Genomic DNA, 18,199 nt, shown 5'->3' with positions numbered 1-18,199 from the left:
CTGCCTCAACGCGCGTCTGTGTTTTTGTACATACATTTGTGTTGGTGTTAGTGTCTGTCTGTGTGTTTGCGAGTACAACAAATTTTTTGTTGCGAATAACAGAGTTACCTTGCATGGTGAAAACAGTGCAGACAGGGTTGCTGTGCGGCGACGAGTGCATCATGGATTAAAATTGGCCCATTTGAATTTAATTGTGAATAAGAAAAGCTTTAAGTAATGCGATTGCCATAAAAAGTTCTTACGCATTTAATACTTAGTACGTCCCCTGTTAAATACAAGCTCAAAGCGCAGCTTGTTTACATTTACATTTCGCGAGCGCTCGACAACACTGGCAGCTGGTGAATTCATGCTCTCGTGGTGAGTTTGGTCTTTGTTGAGAAAAAAATGTCGACGCGAAAAGTATTTAATCATTAGTCAGAAAGTCTGTATAATAATAATTTATAGTTTGTGCAACATACAAATATGACTTTTGGAGCAGACGAGCAGAGCAGTTAAAGCGCAAGTCAAAAGCAACATCAAGTTATGCAAATGCCATAATTTCAGCTGAAAGTTTCAGTTCACTAGGCCTAAGACTCAGACACGGTGGCGTTCCCGTCCACCACGACCACAAAGTGAAACTGCAGTGGGGGAAAGTCAACAGCCGCATCACCAGCAACTGCAAAAACACAAGTAAAGAAGCTCACAGGCTGCCCAGACGCTCAGGCAACATCAATAAATAATAAGTGCAGAGCAAACAGCACAAGATGGACAACTGCGACCAGGATGCTGGAGGCTTTCGGCTCGGGCCCATTAAGGAGGAAGTCAAGCCGGACATATCGCAGCTCAACGACAGTAACAACAGCAGCTTTTCACCCAAGGCCGAGAGTCCAGGTCCCTTTCTACAGGCCATGAATATGGTGAATGTACTGCCCGGCGGCGGCGGCAACAACAACCAATTGGCGCAGGCGCCGACTGCACAGCAACAGTATCCGCCCAATCATCCATTGAGCGGCTCAAAGCATTTGTGCTCCATTTGTGGAGATCGCGCCAGCGGCAAACATTATGGCGTTTACAGCTGTGAGGGCTGCAAAGGCTTCTTTAAGCGCACAGTGCGCAAGGATCTCACATACGCTTGCCGCGAAAATCGCAACTGCATTATAGACAAGCGGCAACGTAATCGCTGCCAGTATTGTCGCTATCAAAAGTGCCTGTCCTGCGGCATGAAACGCGAGGCGGTACAGGAGGAAAGACAGCGAGGCGCACGCACTTCCACGGGCCGTCTGAACGCAGCTAGCGCCGCTGCAGGAGGCTCCCTTGGGACCGCTGGTGGCATCTCTGGCGGCAGCAGCATTGGCGCCAGCAGCGCCGCCGACGACTTTATGCCCAACAGTGTGTCCCGCGACTTTACCATCGAGCGGCTGCTGGACGCGGAGCAGCGCGCCGAGGCTCACAGTGGCGACAGAGCGCTGGCGTTTCTACGCGTTGGACCCAACTCCACGGTGCAGCCGGATTACAAGGGCGCCGTATCGGCGCTCTGCCAGGTGGTCAACAAACAGCTCTACCAGATGGTCGAGTATGCCAGACTCATGCCGCACTTTGCCCAGCTGCCGCTGGCGGATCAGGTTATACTGCTGAAGGCCGCCTGGAATGAGCTGCTGATCGCTAATGTAGCCTGGTGCAGCATTGTGTCGCTGGATGACGCGCTCACGGGCCTGGGACATGACAGCGCCTTCGAGCGACGCTCGCCGGTGCAGCAGCCGCAGCAGCTATTTCTCAATCAGAGCTTCTCGTATCATCGAAATAGCGCCATCAAGGCTGGCGTCCATGCCATCTTCGACCGCATACTGTCGGAGCTGAGCGTAAAGATGAAACGCCTGAATCTGGATCGACGCGAGCTGTCCTGTCTGAAGGCGATCATATTGTATAACCCGGATATACGCGGCATCACGAATCGTGCGGATATTGAGCTGTGCCGCGAGAAGGTCTATGCCTGTCTGGACGAGCACTGCCGCCTGGAGCATCCGGGAGATGAGGGACGCTTTGCGCAGCTGCTGTTGCGCCTGCCCGCCTTGCGCTCCATCAGTCTCAAGTGTCTGGATCATTTGTTCTTCTTTCGCATCATTAGCGATCGGCCGTTGGATGAGCTGTTCTACGAGCAGCTGGAATCGCAGCCGCCGCCGGGCATGACGCTGAAACACGAATAATGAATGAATGCGAATGCGAATGCTAATGCTAATGCTAATGCTAATGCTAATGCGAATGCATTCAAGCAGTTGTTGAATTTATCGATTGTTATACTATTCGATTCGATTGATTGTTTCATTGTGATTGAGTTAATATATATATTTTTTTCTCTCGCGCATTTCTCTTAGTCCTATCCACACACTTCTCGCGCGCCAGCCTTAATAATTTGCATAATACATGAATGCGTAAAATTGTAATAACTGTAATTGTTTATCAAATTTTTTTTTACATATTGCGTATATTTTTTTTTAAATGAATCGCGGTTTAGAAAATGTTTTCCTTAAGATATGGATGCCTCCTCTAAGTGCTGAGGAGGATGCACGATAAAAAACCAACATAGTTGTATGTGTGTGTGTGTAGCACATATTAGACTACAAGCACACATATGTATATACATACATATATACTTTATATATATAAAATATAAAACAAATTGTAATTATTTCTTAAAATAATTGTAACCGAAAGTTATAAAATATATGCGACATTAATATTATATATGCGCACACATATAATCATATACATACATGTGTGTATACGTATGTGTGTGTGTGTGTGTATATGTATCTATTATATATACATGTGTACCCATTAGCCGTGCAGGTGCTGTCAAAATTATCTATTTCATTTCATTTTCCTTGAGTTCGTCCTTGTCCAAAACCCCACAATGTGGCAAATATGATGGGAAATACTTTTGTCTCTTGTGTGTGCATGCAACAAACAAAATGCCTACAGTGGTTGCTCACTAATTGAGACTAATTTGTTGGACGGACGAGTGATTCAAAAATTGATTTTGATGTGCAAGGTGACATTGGTGTCGACCCCAGAGCAACAGAATCTACATTTAAATGTAGAAGGACAATATAAACAATGCCACTTTGGAAAACTTGCTATCTAGATTAGAATGTTCTTGAGTTCGCGCTGTCGGTTATTAGAAAATTATACAAATGGGCTTGTTATTTAAACTTGTTAAGCTATAAATTGTAAATCAAAATATATGACGTTAATAGCTGCAAGATATTAGAGACTTGTGTCGCAAATCTTGTAAAATAAATTAAAAATAGTTAATGTCTTAAGGCAAATGTTGAATGTTTTCTAGAGAATCTACTGCACACGCATTGGTGGCAAGTGTCTGCGTATCGATATATATATATATATATTACGTATACGCATATATATACGAGCTAGCAATTCGTTCAATTTTTATTAAATTTATGTATGTTAGGCTGCGTCGAAAATACATATTTTCAGAAATATGGTATTAACGCACAAACGCTGCTTAAAAATAGAAATTGTTTTCGAAAAAAGAACAAAAATTGCCACTGACGACGCACATTATGTGCCAAAAATAAATTCTATATGTATGTGTGTGTATGTACATATATATACTATATTTGTTGTATTTTTTACTTGTTGCTTTTGTTTGTGGGTGGTGTTTTAATGGGCCCGAGCATGTACGACCAAACGATACGCTTTAGGTCGTTTGCATATATTTAAATTGTTTTCAGTTCGGAGAGATGTGTTAAGCGTTGCTGCCGATTAAATATAACTTATGTGCGTATATTTAAATATGAGATAATGCCATCAAATATTAAATCAATTTCATAAATTTCATGCTCATAAGCCATATGCATATTGATACTACTTTGTATGTCTGTCTGTTTATATGTTGATGTGTAAATATGTTTAGGCGGCATTCAAAATAGTTTTGCAAGGAAAAAGCCAAGTGGCCTGCCAATAAAATCATGCGCACCCGCTGCCTTCAACAGTCGTCGTCAACAGCCCCCTCTTGGACCCCCTTGCGCCCCACGTCTCTGTGTGTTTGTGTATTGGAAAAGAGTTTTCGAAGCGAAATTAACAATTTGGCTATTTCGGTAGCATTGCGAGGGCGGATGATGCGACAAACAGTGGCAAAATGTATGACAGCAAGACGAATGGACAAGCAATTGACAATCTTCAGCCGCAGCAGCAGCAGGAAATTAACCAACAAGTTGTTGTTCGGCCTTGCGCAAAATTCTCAACAACTTATGAGCTGTTGCGGGCTCGATACTCCACTTTGCATTTATTTTTGAAAGCCCTGCAAAAGCAAAATATTTTCATTTTCTTTGCTTCTTCTACCTGTTGTTCTGTTATTGTGCGCGCTTGCATACATATCGATAATTATGCTAGCGGCTGTTGCTGCAGCTCGTGGGCAAGGTGTGCCGAAGAGTGTGAGAGCGCAGAGAGTAATTCAGTGCACACACACACACGCACACACAGACAAATGCACAGCATCATGAATATCATGAATAGCAGCAGCAACAATTGTTTGTGTTGCTTGCTGGCCGAATTCATACTTTCATCATTGCCTTTTTGCTCTTGCTCTTGCTAACCCACCCACTCCCACCACCTATGCATGTATGCGTTTGCTTTTATATCTCTCTGTGTCTGTGTGTGTGTGCGCGCGCGCGCTCTGCTCGTGGACTCTTCGTATGTGTCGAGAGGCGATCGTCGTCGTTGTCGTGTCTTGCATGCATTTTGTTTTTGCTATTGCCTCTGCCCGCTGCGACGGCTGCTGCCTCTGCCGCTGCTGCTGCTGCACAGTTTTCTTCGTCTGCTGCTTTTGTGCTCATGGCTGCTGCTGCTGCTGCTGCTGCCACTTCTGGGTCGCCCCAATACGTATGTACGATATTCAGTTTTTTGCTGGCGCGACATCAGTTTTGAGTTGGCTATCAACGCGAGCGGGTCTTTCTCTTTGCAAGCGACAAACGTAGATATCTCCTCCAATTGTATTCACATATTGTTTTGTTGTTTTTTTTTTACCGTTGTTGTTGTTGTTGTTGTTGGTTCATTACTACTATTTTTTTTATAATTTTTTTATTTTGGTATACAACACAAATAAAAAAAATCAAATAAAAACGCACACAAAATTCATTAAATAAAATATAAAAATATATATAAATTTTTTTTTGGTTAAGACTCGTTGAAAAATAAATACGTTAACGTATATGCATATATATAAAAATACATATGTAGCTATAAAAAAAGCTTTTCCACGCATGTGTTCTTTGTGTGTGTGTGCCTGTGTGTGTGTGTGAAATGGGTGTATATATAAAAATGTATATATAACTGCATATATATATATATTTATATATACTAAGCCAAACCGCAAAAAAAAAGAATTAAAAACCTTAAAACAGAACTGTGCTAAAAAATATAATTAAAAATAATAATATGAAAAGAAAAGTACTTTGCAAATGGAATATACCCATATAGATATCTGCCATAAATACGATTCGTATTCGTACTCGAATCTGAATCGAAGTCCAAGTCTGAAATTGACACATATCTCTGTCTCTATATACAAACATATGTGTGTCTGTGTGTGTGTCTACACGCATACTAAGAGAGCGAGAATTTTCAAAATTATTTCAAATATGTACCACACATTCGCAATCACAATCTTAAAATCACCAATCACCTTGCTTCACACCCATTGCTCTCTCTCTCTATCTCAGCTTCCCCTCTCTCTCTGCACCTCCGTCGTGTTTCCCGTTTTTTTTTCTCGAGAGAACGGTACATGGCGTTGACGTTGACGCCGAAAATAAAATTTTTAAAAACATACTATTTTTAAAACGATACCCCAAAACGAATCGAAATGAAACAAATTTGAAACGAAACGAGCGAACTAGAGAGAAAAAGCGAATGTGAACAAAATAATTAAGTAGCAAATTATCATGTTATACAACATTTTCTTTGCTTTTTTTTTTTAATTTTATTTTATTTTACTTTTTTTTGTGTATCAACTCCCCACATTCCATACAATTTACTCTGCCGCTGGCCCCAGCAACTCTTCTTCATTTGCTTTTGTAGTTTAGTTTACATTTATTGTCAACTATAAATGCACGTTCATCGCATTTACAAGTTGTAATTCACTCTTGAAATAAATCGAATCACACACACACACACACACATGTATAGTGGACACCTGTGGAGTTAGGAGCTGAGGCAAATCGTCAAACTCAACAGCAAATTTTTTGTTTTCAATATTGCAGACTAAATTTTAAGGATCAAACTTCGAACGAATCTAAATAATTTCAATTCCATATCTCTGTCTCTCTCTCTTTGTCTCTGTCTCTGTCTCTGTGTGTGTGAACTGCAGTTGAAAGTACCGTAAATCAGATAAACACGATTCACTCACAACACAAAGTGTTTAATGAATTTGCAAAGCTCAACGATCATCGACAACGAAGTTAATTAAATGAAACAGACTTGAACTGCAAACAGATTCGGTAAATCGAATATCGAAAACAACAAACTCGAAACATTGCCAACAGCAACTGAACTGTAATTGTAAATTGTAACAAATTATATTGAAATTATATATGTATATATATTGAGTTTAACTAAAGAAAAGTGCAATACTCCTCCCCCCCAAATACATAAAACAACAAACAAACGCAAACGCAATCGCAATCGCAGCAGCGACAGCAACATCACCACCAGCAACTGCATCAAATAAATCAGCCACAAAATGATGATGGAGAACGGTCTCTCCATGGAGTACGGCGATGGCTACATGGAGCAGGAAGAGGAATGGGAGCGCGAGGGTTTGCTTGATCCAGCGTGGGAGAAGCAACAGAAGAAGGTGAGTGCTAAAACAGAATTAACTAGTCTAGATATACATATTTGCATACATATATATATATATATATATATATATATATCTTGGCTATATAATATATATATATTCTCGATTATGTTTCAATATTTGTGCGAGGCAAAAGCTCTGCGCGAGTTTTAAAAATAGATGCGTTTCATGGTTCTTTTTCATGATCTATATATACATATATATAGTTTTTTAATTTTTTCGAGAAATGTTTGAAATATGTTGAACGAATGTTGTTGTTATTGTTGTTCAGATTGTCAACACATTGTCATTGAAAGTGCAAAAGATATGAGAATCAATTAAGACACACAACAGCTGACTAACTGTCTTTGATAATGGCCAAGTTAGAGCAGATCGTGGGTAGTTATAAAAGCGTTAAGGTCGTTCTGGCAGTCAAGGTTGCCCCCACTTTACGATAACTGTTCATTTGTTGGGGGGGAAATCGATTTGCGTTCGCATCATTATTTATTATTGTTTGTGTTGTTCTGCTGTTGTTGTTGTTGTTTTTCTTTTTAGCGGAAACAGCAGCAAATGTTACAGTTACAACAACAATGGCAATAACAAGCTTGGCCACTGTACAAATAGTTACTCAATTGATGTCTTTACCCAGACATACAGACACAGATAGTCAGTCAGTCAGTTAGTTAGATAGATAGATACAATTGTATCTCAAACAGGCATTTACCGCTTGCTGTGGTTGTTGCCAACACTCGTTCAGTCGGCTAATAGCATAAACTCTTTCAATTTACAGTTTACTCCTCTAACTGCCACGCCCCCCACTAACAACAAGGCGAGGCAAGTCAATTGTTATGCATACATATCTCTAGCTGTATCTGTATCTGTATCTGTAGCTGACAAGTTTCAGATTACTACAATTACAGCCAGAATATAGTGGAGAAGAAAAAAACAACACACCGCAAATTGGCAACTGTTTGCGTTTGTCTAACAAATTGTTTGCGTTTGCTATTGTTTTTATTATTATTTTGTTTCTGCTTTTGGCGCTAATGGTGCGCATCAAATTGTTAGTTAGCTAGTTAGCTTGGAATTGTTTCAATTGCAGAAAGGCAGAGCATCAGTCATACGACTATTTATATCTCTGTCGCTCTTGCTCGCGCTCTTTTCTCTATATATGTATGCAGTTATTTCTAAAAATTGCTTTAAATATCTAAAAAAGAAGAAAATTTAGTGCAAGGTTGTGGTTTTGACACGTTCGCTATGCTCATCATCATCATCATTGAGCATGGGCGTGTGTGTAGAGGGGGGGGCATACATATGTCATTATAAATAGCCAGCAATATACATATGGATGGCAGACCGAGCTACAAATTTACACCCACAAAATGACAAATTAAAAACAATTTTGCTGTGTGTTGGCCTAAAGATTGCAATTGCAATTGCATTAGCTTTGAGCTTGACACACACACACAGATACACACACAGACAGACACAGACAGATATTTCTTGAGTTGATCTATATTTAAATTTCGTAATCGTATTCGTCATGAGCGCAGAGTTGGAAAAGAAAATAATGAAAGGCAACAAATTGTTTTCATTATTATTGTTTACATTGGCCAAAATGGCAGACTGATGAGTGTGTATGTGTGCACAGGTGTAGTGGGTGGGGGGTACTGTAAGTCAAAGCGAGAGAGGCTGCGTAGGCGTAAGGCTGTTTCATTTATTTTGTTGTTGTTGTTGCTGCTGCTGACTCTCACTTTGATTGACCAAATTGTGATTCAACCCAATGTATGCGTCATCGGAATTGCAATGCATATATGTATGTATATATATATATATTTGTTTGTTTGTCAGGTGTTAGACAAACTGCCAGCTGGCAGGAGAGCCCATAGACAATGACTAAACCAATTAGTAGAGCCAACTACATTTCACCTTAGCAGCAGCAATTCGACAGCAATTTTGACAGCTCAAAGAATTTGGTAGCCTCTTGCTTTTATTTTATTTATTTTTTTGTTTTCGCCAGCCTATTGATTTATTTGTTTGCACACATGCTAAGAGCGAGAGAGAGAGAGAGAGAGAGAGAGTGAGCAAACGCACGAGAGGATCAGCTCATTTCACTTTTCGGCAATTTGTCTATTCTGTCGGACGCTGCTCTGTGCCAGAATGGGTCCATGCTATGGGGTCGCCTCAAATTACATTCGGCTAAAAATGGTGTGTGCGAAAGAGAGCGCAACAGAGCATAAAAAGCTTTGCAAAGAAAGCTCTCTATATGTTTTTTTCGTTCAATTTTCTTTTGGTTTGCTTGGCGCGTGCGCAATTGATATGCGATTGCTTAATCGACACGCCAAACTTCAACGCACATATGCATATATGTGTGTGTATGTGTGTGTGTAGCTAGAAGAGTCAACAGGCTGCTGCTGCGCTGCTGCTTGGGGTCGCTGGCTGCTTAACGGTAAACTGCATGGAGTGCAGCTTTGACAAAACGAGTTGCTGAGAATGCAGCAGGCGGGGCGCAGCGGAGTGGACGGGGTGGACGGCCAGTTAGGCAACAACGCTAGTCGCAATCGCCTTGGCCATTTAACTAGCGGTAACGACTCGTTTGGCAACGCACACTTCTCTCTCTCTCTATCTCTCTCTCGATCTATCTCTCATCTCAGCTGGCTACTGCCTTTCTCTTGCTGCTGCTCCGCTTTGCCATACAAAATGCATAAATATATAAATGCACTGCTGCTGCTTCTTCTTCTTCTGCTGCCGCTGCTGCTCATGGCCTAGATGAACATGTTTATATGTTATATTGTTCTCTTGGCGTGCTTGTGGTGTGGGCAATGCAATGGCAATGGCAACTAATCTGTCTCCACACAGCGCCGCTCATTTTGATCAAAGCCATTCACATTCACTCCGCTGCTTGCTGCTGCGCTACTGTGGAGACATTGAGACTAACTGAGATTTGCATTAACAGTTGCATTTCTTGTTCTATGCCCGGTTTTCCGTTTCTGATGCGTCTCTAAGCTTGGCTCACAAAACAGCATCCAATCGGACAAGTTGCCGCATTAGAGTGGCAGAGAGTGGAGTGGACTGTCCCATTGTCTCACGCACGCACTTTTAACTGTAAAGCAGCTAAATGGCCAATAAAGCAGCCGGCTCACAACCGTTCCCATTCTTTTCTTTATTATCAGACATGCATTTGTATATTTTCCTCTCTCTCTCTCATCTCAGCACATTTTCCAACACAGCTTTTGTGCATTATGCGTAGCGGTAAACTATTGTCATGCATATCGATAACATTACTTATGCTTCGATTTACCTTGTGCATGTGTGTGTGTGTGTGTGTGTGTGAGTGTTGCCGCTTTCCTTTTCACTGTTCACTCGATCATTCATCGCTCTGTGCCTGGCTCCCACACTCATTTGCATTTGGAGACTCACACACTCAAGAATTTCCAGCTGCAGCAGCAGCAGCGACTTTTGTGGGCGCGTGGGCGTGTCATTAAGTGCCGTAATGCCCATACCCAAGCTTAAGCTTGCGCCCTGCTGCAATAACAATGTTTATAATAAAAGCTGTAAATTTTACAAGCAGCGCAGACGACAACAACAACAACAAGAGCAACTCCAAAATAATGAAGTGTGTGCAAAATATAAAAAAAAAACTGGTTTATATGCCCGCATACACATTGTCTTTTCTTGTTTTCTCTTTGTTCTTGTTGTCTGTCCCCAATTTGGCGAAAAATAACTGCAACTGTCAGCCGCAGTCGCTGCTGCTGCTGCTGCTGCAGTCGCTGTCATCGCAATCATCGACGTCGGCGACACCGCTGCAGCTTCATCCGCCTCGCCAGACCGGCCCAAGACACCGCTAGGAATCTGTAAAAACGCATCTAAACTTTTCTTTTAGCTCTCTCTCTCTCTCTCTCTGTCTCTCTCGCTAGCTTGGCCGCTCTTCTTAAGTCATTCTCTTTATTTAAATATTTACATGTTAATAAGCTCAACGAACTGTGCTTTCGTCATTAAATTCACAAATGATTGCAATAAATTTCCAAATTAATTCATTTTGTTCGAAATTTGACTTTTCTCTGCACATCAATATATTGTGATATATATGGAATTTATTGTTGGGCTGAATGAATATAATTTTGTTTGCTATTTTCCAACACTTCTTAATGATTGTGGTATGAATAAAATAGTTTGCTCCAACTTTTAGCTACAGCTGAATAAATTAAAATTTGTTTGCTACAAAGGTTTAATTTATAAAATTAAGAAAGTTTGATTGCTATTCCACAAATTCTTTATTTTGTTTTTTACATCGATTGTTTATACTAATTAGTTTTTATTCACTATTTTCTTTTAGACATTTACCGCTTGGTGTAACAGTCATTTGCGTAAGGCCGGCACTGGCATTGACAACATTGAGGAGGATTTCCGCAATGGTCTGAAGCTGATGTTGCTGCTGGAGGTGATCTCTGGCGAGACGCTGCCCAAGCCCGATCGCGGCAAGATGCGTTTCCACAAAATCGCCAATGTGAACAAGGCGCTGGACTTTATTGCATCGAAGGGTGTGCATTTGGTGTCGATCGGTGCTGAGGAGATTGTCGATGGCAATCTGAAAATGACGCTCGGCATGATCTGGACAATCATCTTGCGTTTCGCCATCCAGGACATCTCCGTCGAGGAGATGACCGCCAAGGAGGGTCTGCTGTTGTGGTGCCAGCGCAAGACGGCGCCATACAAGAATGTCAACGTACAGAACTTCCATCTGTCCTTCAAGGTAAGTCTCACTCCTTCAATCAGTTGCTCACCATTTAATAAATATTTGTATTTTTTGATTCTATAGGACGGTCTGGCGTTCTGCGCGCTGATTCATCGTCATCGTCCAGACTTGATTGACTACGCCAAGCTATCCAAAGACAATCCGTTGGAGAATCTGAACACTGCCTTCGATGTTGCTGAGAAATATCTTGATATTCCAAGGATGTTGGATCCAGATGGTACGCACGCTAGCAATTTAGTTCACAAACTCTCTTTCTTAGCAATTATGTTAAGCATAATTTTAGATATACATATAGATATATATACATAGATTTGTTTAGTCTACATGTTTAGCTAGGATCGTAGTACAATTAATGCTCATGCTTCGATTCTTTTTTGCAAATGTAACAACAACAACACAATGATTGATTGAATGACTGTACAACAGATTTAATCAACACTCCGAAACCGGATGAACGTGCCATCATGACGTACGTCTCCTGCTACTATCACGCCTTCCAGGGAGCCCAACAGGTTGGAAATGTGACGCATGTACCCGAACCCACAAGACAATACACCTACGTCCCGAATAATTACAATGTGACTAAACTTCACATCAATACACATAAATATGAACAATATATATATTCCATATTTCTCGTTCTATATATTGCAGTTTGTTTTTTGGAACAATTTGCGCTTACAACAAAATAGCAAAAACTCCCAAAAAGCCGCAAAAAATTTGCTTTCAATATTTGTTGTTCCAAATGCTCTTTTGCTATTTGTGTAAATAATTTCAAGCTCTTAATCCGCATAACTATATATATATATTGACATATAAAAAACGATTTGCTTGCGAGCTAACAAACTCCCATACTAATAAATAAAGAAAGAGAGAGAAAGAGCGAGAGCACTCTCATGTGCAACTCTCTTAACTGTGACTCTCTCTCTGACGTTTATCGATGCAATCGATGAATTGACTCTCCGCTGCATGCTGCCAGCTACGAAACTCTGCCTGCGCCCCCTAAATAAAATCAGCTGTTAATTTGTCATGTCATGTTCCATTTAATATAATAGTATATGTATTTATGTAAAGCACAATGAACTCAATTCACACTCCAGAATTATTGTAGGAGCGTCAATTGAGTTCGAGAGTGCGCTAACCCGCTTAGTCTTAGGCATGTGTTAAGTTAAATATTTAAATTGATGTACGCTAAGCTAAACTAAATGCAACTCTGATGTAATCGAATTGATGTACAATGAACGCTAGTACATCGTTCGATGCATTGCTATTGTTATTGTTATCGTTATTGCCTGTACTCGAAACTAACCGTATAATAATTCATATGTATGTTTTGTTGCTTTTCTCTCTCTTCTCTCTCTCTGTTTTTTTTTATCTTTTTATGCTGCTCTCGTATGCGCGCGCTCATCAACAAATTGCCATTAACAACAACAACAACAACAACTACAACAATACTATGCTACTACCAATTGCTGCAACAAAAAACAAAACAAAAACCAAACAATACTACTTAACAACATGCACTCATCGATAACCGATCACAGATTTGCAGAATACTGCATTGCCCGATGAGCGAGCGGTCATGACCTACGTATCATCGTACTATCACTGCTTTAGTGGCGCCCAAAAGGTCTGTTCCAAACACAACCCACAAACCCCCCACCCACCAATCAGCTAGCCATACATATAAACTTGTTAACAGTTTGATAAATTAGTAAATTTCAGAAGCTGTAGCTTCTTCTTAAAGGGCTGAACGCCTGCAACTTGTTGCAACTTGTTTGATTAAATGAAAAGCACACACACTCACATACACACACCTGCTTAAACACACACATACACATATACTTGCTGAATTGCTTTTTGGCACTGCTGCTGCTGCTGAATTTGTTTGCGAGTTTGAATGCGCGCCTTGTGCTCTTGTTTGTCGATCTGTTCGAATTGGCATTGCTTTTGTCATGTGATTGATTGATTGATTGTTAGTTCTTCTTCATGCTCGTCCATCTTGTTTGCCTTGAACATCTGAGTTGGCTGTGTGTGGCCCGCTACACTACTACACTCGGACGAATTGGCCAAGCGAGTTGAGGACACCACCAGACAGTCGAAAATTAACGAGTCTCTTTTTATTTCTTCGCCATCATAAATCGACGCATGTTAGGCGGAAACTGCAGCGAACCGCATTTGCAAGGTGCTCAAGGTCAACCAGGAGAATGAGCGTCTCATGGAGGAGTACGAGCGTCTGGCCAGCGATGTAAGTTCTACACATTCTCACATATTCAACACTCTGCTTACTAAGTTTTGTTTGTTGCTTGCGCAGCTGCTGGAATGGATCCGTCGCACGATGCCTTGGCTGAACTCACGCCAGGCGGACAACTCGTTGGCTGGCGTGCAAAAGAAGCTGGAGGAGTATCGCACCTACCGCCGCAAGCACAAGCCACCACGTGTTGAGCAGAAGGCAAAACTCGAAACAAACTTTAATACGCTGCAGACGAAACTGCGTCTGTCCAATCGGCCTGCGTATTTGCCCACCGAGGGCAAGACCGTCTCCGACATCTCAAACTCGTGGAAGGGCCTGGAGCTGGCCGAGAAGGCCTTCGAGGAGTGGCTGCTGGCCGAGACCATGCGCCTGGAGCGCCTCGAGCACTTGGCCCAAAAGTTCAAGCACAAGGTTAGTTCGATTCAATGCCAATCTCTGGCCAATCTCTCTAAACTGTTCCGATATGTTTGCAGGCCGATGCTCATGAGGACTGGACGCGCGGCAAGGAGGAGATGCTTCAGTCGCAGGACTTCCGACAATGCAAGCTCAACGAACTGAAGGCACTAAAGAAGAAGCACGAAGCCTTTGAGTCTGACCTGGCCGCCCATCAAGATCGCGTCGAACAAATTGCCGCCATTGCCCAAGAGCTGAAGTATGTATAGCCGCCCCAACTACTACTACACATATATATGTTAACTATATATGTATGTTTCCCTAACTTATTTTTCAAATGCAAATTGCTCGCTGCTAACAACAAAACCAACAACAAATTACAAAAGTGTGAGGTTAGGTGGCATGATCTTAACTCTTAACCCTCAATTCGCTCACATACTTCGCTCAGCTCAGCTCATTGTTCAATATTAATGTCTCACTCGCTACTTCCTCCCATGCCTGCACCTCATCTCATACATTTTTGTATGTCAGCCCGGCAAGCTTTACAATCCATATTCATCTATATTGTTGTCTAATCCTCAAGCACTCTGGAGTACCATGACTGCGTCTCGGTGAATGCCCGCTGCCAGCGCATTTGCGATCAGTGGGATCGCTTGGGCGCGCTGACCCAGCGTCGTCGCACCGCCCTGGATGAGGCCGAGCGCATTCTGGAGAAGATCGACATTTTGCATTTGGAGTTTGCAAAGCGTGCGGCGCCATTTAACAACTGGCTGGATGGCACACGCGAGGATCTGGTGGATATGTTCATTGTGCATACCATGGAGGAGATACAGGGCCTGATCCAAGCGCACGACCAGTTCAAGGCCACACTGGGCGAGGCCGACAAGGAGTTCAATCTGATTGTCAACCTGGTGCGTGAGGTGGAGTCGATTGTGAAGCAGCACCAGATACCCGGCGGTCTCGAGAATCCCTACACCATGCTCACCGCCCACGATATGACACGCAAGTGGACCGATGTGCGCCAGCTGGTGCCACAACGCGACCAGACGTTGGCCAACGAGCTGCGCAAGCAGCAGAACAACGAGATGCTGCGCCGCCAGTTTGCCGAGAAGGCCAACATTGTGGGACCCTGGATCGAGCGCCAGATGGATGCTGTGACAGCGATAGGCATGGGCATGCAGGGCTCGCTGGAGGATCAGCTGCATCGCTTGAAGGAGTACGAGCAGGCTGTGTATGCGTACAAGCCGAACATTGAGGAGCTCGAGAAGATTCACCAGGCCGTGCAGGAGTCGATGATCTTTGAGAACCGCTATACCAACTACACGATGGAAACACTGCGCGTCGGCTGGGAGCAGCTGCTGACATCCATTAATCGCAACATCAACGAAGTGGAGAACCAGATACTGACACGCGATTCCAAGGGCATTAGCCAGGAGCAGCTGAACGAGTTCCGTTCCAGCTTCAATCACTTCGACAAGAACCGCACCGGCCGCTTGTCCCCCGAGGAGTTCAAGTCCTGTCTTGTCTCGCTGGGCTACTCGATTGGCAAGGATCGCCAGGGCGACATGGACTTCCAGCGCATTCTGGCCGTTGTCGATCCCAACAACACTGGCTACGTGCACTTTGATGCTTTCCTCGACTTCATGACCCGCGAGAGCACCGACACCGACACTGCCGAGCAGGTCATCGATTCCTTCAGAATCCTGGCTGCCGACAAGGTGAGCAATCAATTAAGAATTAACAATTCCAAGCAGTTGAACTAAATCTTCTTTTCTTTTTGCAGCCATACATATTGCCCGACGAGCTGCGCCGCGAATTGCCACCAGACCAGGCCGAGTACTGCATCCAGCGCATGCCACCATACAAAGGACCCAATGGCGTGCCCGGCGCCCTGGACTACATGTCGTTTAGCACAGCTCTCTATGGCGAGACCGATTTGTAAAACCCGATCCACCCACTCAGAGCGCGCTCGACGAGCCGCGCCGGCCCCTCAGCCACACACATCATATAATAATTGATAAATTTTAAATAATAATACTATTAATAAACATAGATTTATTATACTACACTCGTATAGCTTCAACTCCACAACATGAGCAAATTAGATTTCTTTTTCGCTAATTGTATATTGTATAACTCGACGTATGCCTAGGCATATACCGTAGATCCTATATCATACATATATACATTTATTTTTTTTTTTTTTGCAACTCGATTGTAAAACAGCAAAGCAAACGCATATCGAATATATTTAAAAAAATACAAAGAAACAAAACAACAAATCATTGAAAGGAGCTACTAGAGAACAAAGATGAACAGAACTAAATACAATTATTTTTTGAAATTTGTGTTAATAAAACAAGAAAAACAACAACAACAAACAAATTAACTACAACATGTGCCTGTGCACACACACATACATACAAATATTTATATATATATATTTATTATAAATTAATCGAGCATATCGTGCAGTTCCCAAGCGTCGTCAATATGAGAAGGAACCGAACTACTGAGGCACAACCAAGCAGAGAGAGATACATAGATAGAGTACGCGTGCAGGTGCGAGTGAGAGAGAGATACACACACACAAACACAAAGAAAAGAACATAACAATTTTATTCAATTTTCTACTGTATTGATAATGAATTCAAAATTAAATCATATTAAAACATTATAATTGCCAACATTTTAAATATCACAGTTAAGAGAGAGAGTGAGAACGCAAGAAAGAAAGAGAGAGAGAGAGAGAGAGAGAGAGAAGAAAATTAAGAATATATCTTATGGAGTACTGGTTGAACTGGTATACAAATAAAAAAAAAAGTAAAAAAAAAGGTTAAACACAAAAAAAAAACAAACAAAAATGCAGCCAATAATTAAACTAATTATATAAACCTACATATATATATATATAGCTATTTATTCATCGAGAGCTAAACTCCTTTTCTTTATACACGCATATATTATTTCTTTTTTAGAATTTCACTTTTCAGCACTAAAAATTAATCATTAAAAACAAAAAAACACTTTGTTTTACTCATACATACAAATTTAACATACATATACAAACACACACATTTTAACTATATATAAATACACTCATGAGAAAATGAAAGTAAAATAAAACGATTATTTGGTGATATTTTGTTTTAATACAGTAATAATACTCTGGAATCAATCTGCTGATGACTGCAATGTCATCCGCATGCCCGTCGAAGCTTGCATTTAATCCAGAGCCCACATAAACTGGTACAGTTAGATCGGCAGTATTTATGCTGAGTTATGGTTTCTCAAAGTTTGAAATTAAACAAAACATAAGTCTACACGATTTGTTTTTTAGCCATCTTGGTCAAAAATCATCCTGTTTACCAACGGTTTACTGGTGCATATTCGTATTGATGCCAAAAATTTGAATGCAGTTTAATTGAGATGCATCTCACGAGTCTAACAAAGCATTAAACTCTGAAATCGGACGCCATTTCGCGGAATTACGGCTTATCAAAGTTGGATATTTCACAGAAATTTGTCTTGTTTGTTTACTATTTTGTTCATAACTTCGACAAATAATTTTTAAGCCATACATGCTTATACACATTTGAATTGTATTTGCAACGCCAACATAAAATGGTACAACACAGTTCAATGGGATTTTTTTTCGCTGAGCTACAACCTCTCAAAGCTTGAACATCGCAACCGTTTGGCAATGAGAAAACACTTACCTTACTTACCTTGTCTGTCCAGCACACTTACCTTCGCCTATTATCCAGCATTCAGTTATACCCAATTCAAATTGAACTGTTACATTCAACTTGAACTTAGTTCTTTTATTAATTCGTACATCACAACCATTGGTTGTTGATGTAAAAACGTTAGCAACAAACGTTGTTTTGTACAGCCTCATCATTATTATGATTATCAACAACATTTGTTGTTGTTCTTACATTAACAACTAAAGGTTGTTTGTTTT

General features: G+C 41.4%; 2 protein-coding genes across 4 annotated transcripts; both read left to right on the top strand.

Annotated features, from left to right (window-relative positions):
* The first annotated feature begins 368 nt into the window (after nucleotides 1–368).
* On the top strand, nucleotides 369–2,623 carry LOC108606399 (protein ultraspiracle). The gene has a single exon (XM_017996482.1). The coding sequence runs from the start codon at nucleotides 744–746 to the stop codon at nucleotides 2,181–2,183; it is 1,440 nt and encodes a 479-aa protein (XP_017851971.1). The 5' UTR covers nucleotides 369–743; the 3' UTR covers nucleotides 2,184–2,623.
* A 2,257-nt stretch (nucleotides 2,624–4,880) lies between these two features.
* LOC108606398 (alpha-actinin, sarcomeric) lies at nucleotides 4,881–16,594 on the top strand. 3 transcript variants are annotated; one of them, XM_017996478.1, is made up of 10 exons: nucleotides 4,881–4,972; nucleotides 6,685–6,850; nucleotides 11,166–11,582; nucleotides 11,649–11,802; nucleotides 12,012–12,163; nucleotides 13,741–13,833; nucleotides 13,900–14,250; nucleotides 14,313–14,491; nucleotides 14,816–15,950; nucleotides 16,016–16,594. In XM_017996478.1, exons 2-10 carry the CDS (start codon nucleotides 6,737–6,739, stop codon nucleotides 16,172–16,174), a joined length of 2,754 nt encoding a protein of 917 aa, XP_017851967.1. In that variant the 5' UTR covers nucleotides 4,881–4,972; nucleotides 6,685–6,736; the 3' UTR covers nucleotides 16,175–16,594. The 3 variants fall into 3 exon arrangements, with proteins under 3 accessions (XP_017851967.1, XP_017851966.1, XP_017851970.1); XM_017996477.2 differs by lacking the exon at nucleotides 4,881–4,972 and having other exon boundaries at nucleotides 6,628–6,850; XM_017996481.1 differs by lacking the exon at nucleotides 4,881–4,972 and having other exon boundaries at nucleotides 6,629–6,850; nucleotides 12,012–12,097.
* Nucleotides 16,595–18,199: the final 1,605 nt, after the last annotated feature.

This window comes from Drosophila busckii, chromosome X, assembly GCF_011750605.1.
Source record: "Drosophila busckii strain San Diego stock center, stock number 13000-0081.31 chromosome X, ASM1175060v1, whole genome shotgun sequence".
Lineage (NCBI taxonomy): Eukaryota > Metazoa > Arthropoda > Insecta > Diptera > Drosophilidae > Drosophila > Drosophila busckii.
This window is presented reverse-complemented; position numbering and strand designations above follow the sequence as displayed.